This window comes from Lepisosteus platostomus, chromosome 13 (assembly GCF_059453375.1).
Source record: "Lepisosteus platostomus isolate fLepPlt1 chromosome 13, fLepPlt1.hap1, whole genome shotgun sequence".
Lineage (NCBI taxonomy): Eukaryota > Metazoa > Chordata > Actinopteri > Semionotiformes > Lepisosteidae > Lepisosteus > Lepisosteus platostomus.
In genome coordinates, this window is record NC_142623.1 from 15,226,410 (window position 1) to 15,235,398 (window position 8,989).

General features: G+C 45.2%; 1 protein-coding gene across 1 annotated transcript; it reads right to left on the reverse strand.

The window, feature by feature from the left end:
- Window positions 1-804: 804 nt before the first annotated feature.
- LOC148650046 (vascular cell adhesion protein 1-like) lies at window positions 805-8,620 on the reverse strand. The gene is made up of 6 exons (XM_088603433.1): window positions 8,416-8,620; window positions 7,815-8,084; window positions 3,674-4,006; window positions 2,951-3,187; window positions 2,165-2,440; window positions 805-1,352 (listed from the first exon to the last, which is right to left on the reverse strand). Exons 1-6 carry the CDS (start codon window positions 8,468-8,470, stop codon window positions 1,288-1,290), a joined length of 1,236 nt encoding a protein of 411 aa, XP_088459559.1. The 5' UTR covers window positions 8,471-8,620; the 3' UTR covers window positions 805-1,287.
- Window positions 8,621-8,989: the final 369 nt, after the last annotated feature.

The window sequence follows — 8,989 nt, forward strand, 5'->3', positions numbered from 1 at the left end:
ACGGGAATAAAGCTTTGTTTGATTTCTGAAACCCTTTCTTTATGTCCTGTTTTCAGTCAGGTAAGGGTCAACTATATACAAAATACTGCTGACAGCAGGAAAATTCCTATTCTTTTCTCAGCAGCTTATTAAAAACAGCACCCATGATGTTCAAACCGATTTTTTACACAGAAGACTGACACAGCTTTGCGTTGTGAATCTTTTTTTCTCGTGTTTTTATTCAATGTGGCACTATGCACTGGGATAGGGGGATGCTGTTCACGAGCCAATAGCATTTAAACCACAGCACCCACAATGCTGCAAGTAAGTGTTTTACACACTAAGCAGGTCCTCTGACCTTTCCAAGCCTTGCTTTGGGTTGAGAAACCTTTTTTAGTTTTTTTTAAATGATTTTTTTCAATATGGCACCATTAGACATGCAATACACTGGGATAGTGGGGGGTCTTCTTCATGACTCAATTGCTTTTTAAGCACAACACCCACAATGTGTTTGTGAAATTTGTTTTCTTAAACCGACGTGATCAATATCCACCCTTCCTTCCGCCTTTTCCGTTACAAACACAATGGCGAGCTCGCTTCCTCGATACATGTAAATAGTGTCAATACGCGCGGCCGCAACCCACCGTCCGAGATTTCCAATGCCTCATGATTGTATTAATAAAGTCGCACCTTCTCCTTGAACCCATTCTCCTGAAACTTCTCCTTGAACCCATTGCAGGACTTCGGCCAAGTCAAACAATTCAGTTTTATAATGTAAGAGCTGGATGTAACGAGAACCGCCTTTGCAACACCGAAAAACAGACCTTGTTTTCTCTTCGTCACAAGTAGATTTATTCAAACCAGGTATCCACACCCCGTTTTAAATGTGCTTAATGAAGTCATGCTAGCATGGACGGCACATGGATTTTACAAGAAACAGCAGCGACTGGAATAGCGGACAGGTATATACAGTATCTCGATGCTCCAAAGCGTTGCCGTTCTGATTTTTAATATCACGTGTATTAAAAACTGTGGAAGACAAGGAAGGCACGAAGAAGATAAAATATTTAAAAAATTAATAAATGTTAACCTCGCGTCACGGTCCAGTCATCTTTCGACAGTTCCGTTGCACTAACCGAGAGATTTCGGGCGACTCGTTCATTTGCCAAGTGTCTCTTGTTTGTGGCCGCTTTTGCCCAGCCTGCACTTTCCTTTGTGTTTTGGGGGTGTCGGTCTTTTGGGGTTTTTTGTCGCTGCTCCTGAACATCGGCAAGGTCATCAGCAAAGCCGGAACGGGTGAGGTGTAGCTCATCCGACGAACATCGGAGAAACCGCCAGTCCAACAACTATCCAGCCGACCAAGGCGGAGACATCTACAGTACCAGAACAAAATAAACATGGAAACACTCTTAGAAGATTACGGACAAGAACACGTACTGTATACAGTATGTATCTCAATTAGCAAAACTGAAAATGGCTCTTTAGAAGTGCTGTTTTAGTTGCTATTCAGAGAACATCAGTACATCCCATTTTGAAATCTGATAGACCTGCTAGTACCAGCGACACAAAACAAGTTGGAGGTCGCTGCTTCGGGAATATTGTTCAGTTTTATCGGGGGACAAAACCTGATGCTGCAAGAGGCAGCCGCTGTGAGCTCTGTGCCTGTATGTCTGAGTGTGATTTTGAGTGTGAGCTGTGTCTGCAAGTGTCTGTGAACTGTGAGTGTGCGTTTTGTCTGAGTGTGAACTTTGTGGGACTGAGAGTGAGCTGGTGTGTGGAAGAATGGAAGGCTACAAAGGAGAGGAGAACAATTTGGCCCCATTTAACCCATTTGGTAACTGGCATCTAATGAATCCATTAGCTCATCTAGCAACTTCTTGAAAGAGGCCAGGATATCAGCTTCAGCAACATGGCTGGGCAGCTTGATCCATACTCCCACCACCCTTAGTGTAAATGTGTGTCTCCTGTTGATAAATGAATGCCTGTCATTGCCCAAGGTGAAGCTTGAACCCACAATCCTTAAATGCAGAGTCTCCAGCTCTACTGCCAGCTCCAGCTAGGATTAATTGGGCTCAGGCATCTCCTAGTACTCCATTAGTGAAAGGGAAACAGAGTGGGCGGTTAGATTTGTGCATGAAACATTCTGTAGCTTACACAGAAAAGGTTTGGGCTGAAGCAGACTTACCGGGGGCATGATTTTTTAATTTAACCTTAAATGTCTTCTGAGCTTCTCCCACCTCATTCGTAGCGAAGCAGGTGTATATCCCAGTATTGCTGGTAGAGGCCCCATTGATGGTGACAGTAGACCCTCTGTCTGTGTACTTTACAGCCACATTATCAGCTGTAGAATAAGTCCAGTTGTATCTTGGGGGTGGGTTACCATCAGCACGGCAGACCAACACTGTTATGTTACCGGGGACAGTTTGTATAGTGTCTCCTGACTGGGGAAACACAGGTTTGTCTAGAAGAAACAATTAACAATTTTAAATTTCGCCCTCTCATCACTTTGCTTTACCTTTTATCAACAATTTTGTTTCAGTCTTGGCTCTATTGTGCTGACTCGCTGTGTGATTATTTCTTTTCTTTATTCCAATTATGTTTTTTTATGTCCTCCATCAGTCCCGGGCAGCTTGATCTGCTTAATCTGCTGTCCATCCTTGACCCATCTGGTCTCAGGGGGAGGGCTGCCCTCAGCTGTACAGGTCACACTGCTCTGCAGACTGTGATGCTCCTCCATGTCAACACTGAGGGGACACCCTGTGATCTCAGGGCCATTTGCAGGTTAAGGACACAAGGCTTAACCTGACATAATAACTGATATTCTCTTGAGAAACAGATAATTTCTCTTAGAGAAAACATGTGCTCCTGGTTGACACAGCAGGTAATATATTTGGTTCAGCGGTTGTGAAGCCTGCAGTGTCTCTGGATCAGTGCTTCAGTAAGAGCTTTTGGATATTCTGTGAAAACTTACATCTCACTTCTACCATCACAGTGTGATTCACAGTTCCCTGTGTGTTAGTAGCTTCATAGGTGAACTGTCCTCCATCAGTCCTGGTCAGCTTGACAGAGGGGTCAATCTGCTGTCCATCCTTGACCCATCTGGTCTTAAGGGGAGGGCTGCCCTCAGCTGTACAGGTCACACTGCTCTGCAGACTGTGATGCTCCTCCAGATCAACACTGAGAGGACACCCTGTGATCTCAGGTTCATCTGTGAATAAAAGTATAAAATTCAGTTCTATCAAATTATCCTTAATTGCAATGAAGTAAAATCTGAATATGGAATACTAATGCAAGCTATCAAATTACAGTATACTGTCCTATTGATGCAGCCTACTCAGTACATTCCTACAGAAAAAAGATATGACAAAACAGTAAGTAGCAGCAGTATTGTGTCATCTGGTCCTGGTCACTGTACGAAGTCTAAAGCAGTCTGTCGAACTGGCGTAGTTTTATTAGTTCTAAATTCTGTGGTGCTCTGGCTGTGGCTGATGAACAAGAAAAAGAAATTCCTGTTTAATCTGAAAACATGACAGTCAGTCGCGTAGAGCTGAAGTGAACACATTTCACCACTTAGTGGGATATCAGTGATGCAGAAGAATGCTTTTGACAAAGTGCCCAATAGCAGAACACCAATAAAACAGAGACAAGCGCACAGAATAACTGAATCACAAATGACAAGGTTACATGAACTCACACAGCACTGTGATTTGGAGAGGATCAGACTGATTTGCAGGAGGGGGCTGTGGTCCTTCTGGTCCCAGGTTGAGCTCTGCCTCACAGGTGAGCTGCTGTCCATTGTCAGCTCTGTCAGGGGTGAACAGGTGTCTCACAGACACATTCACAGGTTTTCTAGTAGTGTTGTGAGAAAAGGTCTGATTGTGAATCAGTGTCTGTCCTCTGTACCACTTCACAGTGAGGTACTGAACAGGAGCGATGTTCTGGACCGCACACTGCAGGTGGTACTGTCTCCCCTCCACCATCTGATCTACTGGGCTGTCAGAGCTGAGAGAGACACTGGTTGGGTACTCTGCAAAGGTAGAAAAAATGGTGATGTTTTTTCCTTTAGTTACAGTACGTTCCCTACCAAGCTCAATGCTATAGTTTAATTTGGTCTGGGGTCAGTTTTTTTATGAGCCCAGTGCTTACGCGAGGCTCAAAGAATGTGCCTTATTTTTTTTTAAAGAGAAGGAAGACACCGTTCACTGAAACAACAAAGGACGCGCCACAGAGTCTGCTCCTCAGCCTGTGGGAGAAACTGCTCTGAAGCTTGAAGTTCTAGGCACAGGGGAAATGCCTCCTTTTAAGTATTTCACAGTGAAAGTAAATATATTGTTACAGCTTTAGGTGACTGTTTCTTAGATTTAAATACAGTTTGTGATTGCCAATGAGCAGTATAGAAACACACAATATAAGATCACATTAAGAACAAGGAAGGGGGACAACAAGAAGAGGAGAGAGAGGAGAGACAAGAGTCTGGAGGAGTCAGAACTTGAAGCTTGCGCCAGGCGAGAGCCCCTACTTCATGATCATCCAAACCTGACTGGAGCTACAGTAAGTATTTGAACCTTGTTAGAGAGGGATTGCTATTCTGGGTTTTTAGGGATCTTGGGTTTCCAGGGTAAAAGATACCTCAGAAATGTCTTTCCTGCTTAGGGTGCATTTTTATGAATAGGGATATAGGCTCCCATTTAGTATGTGGCATCTGGGGTGCAGAGAGAGAGATTTAAGTGCAGGTTGTATTGCATTCCTTTAGAAAGGCAGCTTATCTCTTGTTTGGCTTGTTAGGCATTAAGAGTATTTATTCTTAGTAGAAGTCTGGGGTTTTTCTGGGTGATTAGAATGCCAGGCCTCTGAAACGCCATGTTTGTAAATACTGGACATAGAGTAACTTGTATTTTGTATATATATATAACATTACTTTATTAACCCTTTACAATTTCTTGCATTAGGAATTATCTTTTCGCATACCCCAGCTTGCTCTCTGAGACACACAGACAGGGAGAGAGCCTGGGGTCAGAGCACAGGGTCAGCCATTGTACAGCGCCCCTGGAGCAGTTGGGGTTAAGGGCCTTGCTCAGGAGCCCAACGGAGTAGGATTCCTCTGCCGGCTGCGGAATTTGAACCGGCAACCTTCTAGCCACAGGCGCAGATCCTTAGCCACAGAGCCAACGCTCCGCCCTTGTATGTTTTGTTATGTGTAGTGTAGTTTGTGTTTTGTCATTGTTAATAAACATTTGCTTAACCAAGAGTGCCTGGATTACTACTTTTTTTTTCCACCAAAGCTGTGCCAGAGAATTCACTGCCTCTAATTATACTGTCCGGTTGGGTATATTCTGGAGAAATCACATAAAAGTTGGGGGTCATGAATATTTATTTTAGTTATTGACTAAACCGCATGGTCAGTCTCTGATTTTCACCATTTTTGTAACCCCCCATTTGTAACGATATAGATCTCATAGTGTCACAGTTTGGGTGACCCCTACATGCAGGAACTGCTCTTGCTCTGTGTTAGCGCCCTTTACCCCCTGCTACAGGCTCTCTTCATCTCCCAGAACCACCAGTGCAGCCAGAGACCGGACAAGACAATTATCATATGTAATATCCCATTTATGACCAGTAATCAATTCCCATACCCCAGCTCACCCAATGCACAGAGCATGTGCCATGACTTGGTCATAGAGCTGTCCAATTGACCCCAGGTACCAGAACCAAGTGTGCCACACAAACAGTCCAGGCTCTCCGGAACCTGTCCCAGTCGGTAACCTGGTGCCTCCTTACGCCACAGTGAGTTAACGGTGAAGTTCTTGGCATCCGTTCTGAACAGCGTGTGCCTGGTGTCCCCCCCCCATCCTGTTTGTGTCTGAGTCCAGTATTTGGGTACAGGGGGGAGGAAGACAATGCTGGGGCCTTCCTCCTCTGCTCTCAGTCACTGGTGTTGGAGTCTGCTCCTGTCCTCGGTTCTGTCCTCACTGGGGGATTTTTGAAGCTCTCCTAACCAGGGCTGGACTGTACCTGTGGCTGTACGCAGTGGGCCAGCTGTAAGGATGCCTTGTCCGTGCCCTGCTCTAAGGGCCTACCCCCCTCGATCACAGGCACAGTCACACCTGTTTTGCAACCCCACATGTCACCCCTGAATGGTGTGGCAGTTGCCCCAACGTCTGCGCTAAGGTGGCCTTTGATCAGGGCAGGAATCTCAGAGAATGAGGTGCGAAACTGTATCAACGCCAGGGCAACACTGGACCATCAATGTAACTTAACGTCAAAACAGCCCTTGAACACCTGTGTGTAGAACCACACCCATTCTTTTCACTCCATGACTACAGCATGCCAGCAGGACTCTTCAGTCCAAGTATCTTCATTTTTATTCTCATCCATCTGTTTGCAGCAAGGGGCAACCAATCCTGATCCTGGAGGGCCAGGGTATCTCCGGGTTTTCCAGGTCTCTTTAAAGCAGCAGCAATCGCTGGGCTGGGAGAAGCTGATCAGTTGGTTTAATCAATCATAATAACATGCTGTTTTAATAATAATAATTGTTTACACTTATATTGCACTTTTCTGGCCGCTCCACTCAAAGTGCTTTACAGGTAATGGGGATCCCCTCCACCACCACCAATGTGCAGCATCCACCTGGATGATGTGACAGCCGCCATAGTGTGCCAGTACACTCACCACACATTAGCTATCAGTGGGGAGGAGAACAGAGTAATGAAGTCAATTTATAGATGGGGATTATTAGGAGGCCATTATTGGTAAAGGCCAATGGGAAATTTGGCCAGGACACCAGGATTACACCCCTACTCTTTTCGAGAAACGTCCTGGCATTTTTAATGACCACAGAGAGTCAGGACCTCGGTTTTATGTCTCATCCGAAGGATGGCGCCTTTTTACAGTATAGCGTCCCCGTCACTATACTGGGGCATTAGGACCCACATAGACTGCAGGGTGAGCGCCCCCTGCTGGCCCCACTAACACCTCTTCCAACAGCAACCTTAGTGTTTCCCAGGAGGTCTCCCATCCAGGTACTGACCAGGCTCACACCTGATAAGCTTCAGTCAGTTCCCAGTTGGGAGTTGCAGGGTGATATGGCTGCTGGCGATAAAGTCATAAAGAGCCGGAATGGACTGAAAACCGACAGACACACGGACTCTGTAGAAGCCTGATCTGGTTCATAGATGAAACATTAGAAACGGGGAACAAGTGCACATAAAAATGTTAAAGCATTTATTATATTAAAGTATGTACTATGTTACCGCATGCGTTTAAAAAATGAGTTGTTAGGATATCAGCTACACAGTGGTTCCTGGTGTGACATGCGCGTTTCTTTATTCAGTGGATTTCATGATCAGGTAGCAAGAGGCTCTTGAAAAGCTCAGAAGGGGTCTGATTCATAAAGGCGCGTCTATCCACTGCCTCTGCCTAAATCTATGAATCCTAAGGAAACGCAAGCTGGTCTTTTTGCGAGCGTTTGTAAGACCGCACAACACCCTAAGAGCCCAACAGCCCGCCGCTGCTCCAAGCCTGGGCTGTAAAATTACCCCTTTGAACTCAATACTTCTCCATCTTGTAACCCGTGGGCACTATAAAGGAAGAAATGCGCAGAAAGTGAACGCGTTTTGAAGCGTTAGATTGCTCTAGAAGCAAGCACGCCGCATTTCTTTGCTGACATAAAGGTTTGATTCAATGATTTTTTTTTTCTGGTGTTCTTGTCCAGGTTAGATCTCACTCGCATCACACTGATTGATATAATTTCTCCTTCCAGTCAGTTAAGCTGTCTGAACAGGAATTAGAAACACACTATGCACTATATTTCACAGCACGTATAAAAGGCTACTCACTGTACAGACTGATGTTGAGATTCTTCCCGCACTGCTTGGGCTCAGTATTGAAGTTTCCGTAGCACTTCGGCTCTGCAGTCCAATCAGTCAGACTGCTGACACTCCAGGTGACAGACTGGACACCTGTTTTCATGCCTGTAGACCCAACTGTAGCCTCCCAGCCCATTCCTCTGGGTGTCTGTGTTGCAGTGCAGTTCACTGTCACTGGGTCCCCATATCTCACCACAGGTTTCTGAGGGCTGATCTCAAGGGGACACTCTGGAACAGCTTCTGCAAAATAAGAGTTTTCACTTTGACGTAAAAGGGAAAAAATTAACACAATATCTGCTGACAAAAACTGACCAAAATATTTTACAGGGATTGAGGATTTCATTTGCCTGTTTTTTTTTTCTAATGGTTTTGATTCTCTTTCCTGGGTGAAAAATGGATCCTTCGGGGAACTGGCACAACGTTTTATTTTTAACTTATTGCCCTGAAGGAGGACATCACTTGTCTGTTTTTCAGTCCCTTAGGAGTAGGTGAGAAATCTGGATTCAGGAAACGCTCCTCCAATCCACAGAAAAATCCCGGTATAAACCCCAAGAATAAAAAAATGATTTACCCAAAGTAGAGGCAAAGATAAGTCCAAACACGCAGGCAGTCCACGGAACACCCATCCCTGTTCTGTCTTCTGAAATATCCCTCTGAGAAAAGAAAAGTTTGCCTTCCTGCTACGAGCTGTGCTCAGGACAGCTCATGGAGCAACTGGAATAAACAAGCTGGTAATTAGACTGTTAAGTGCGCACTGACATGCTGTGTGCGTTTTCAGATTTGTACAAAACACCAAACGCCCACCCTTCCTTCCTTCCCTGAATCTACTGTAGCTGCAAAGTTAACCATGTGTTCATCTTTGTGATACCGGCTCCATGAGATGTCTGTGTCTGCCGACAAATTGCTTTCTCCCACTGCAGTATTACCCCACATGGTAGGTGGCATCACCTGCACTTTCCTGCAGGTGGCAGAAGGACTGAAGGTGAATGCAGATCTGGGGAATCAGCAGGAAGTGCAGAGTCATAATGATCCTTTAACTGGGGTCATAATTAGCTGATTATACTGTTCCCTCCTCTGAGCCCCAAGGTGGAATCACTATTGCTATGCAGAAGCTACATCGTGTGCTGAGATTTATTCGGTTTTAT

Bases quoted from the DNA above. Each gene is read 5' to 3' on its own strand.
- LOC148650046 (XM_088603433.1), bottom strand. From the start codon at position 8,470: ATGGGTGTTCCGTGGACTGCCTGCGTGTTTGGACTTATCTTTGCCTCT. The intron at 8,085-8,415 runs GTAAATCATTTT...CTTATTTTGCAG, and splicing joins TATCTTTGCCTCTACTTTGG to AAGCTGTTCCAGAGTGTCCC. The intron at 1,353-2,164 runs GTAAGTCTGCTT...CTGGTACTGTAG, and splicing joins ATTAAAAAATCATGCCCCCG to ATGTCTCCGCCTTGGTCGGC.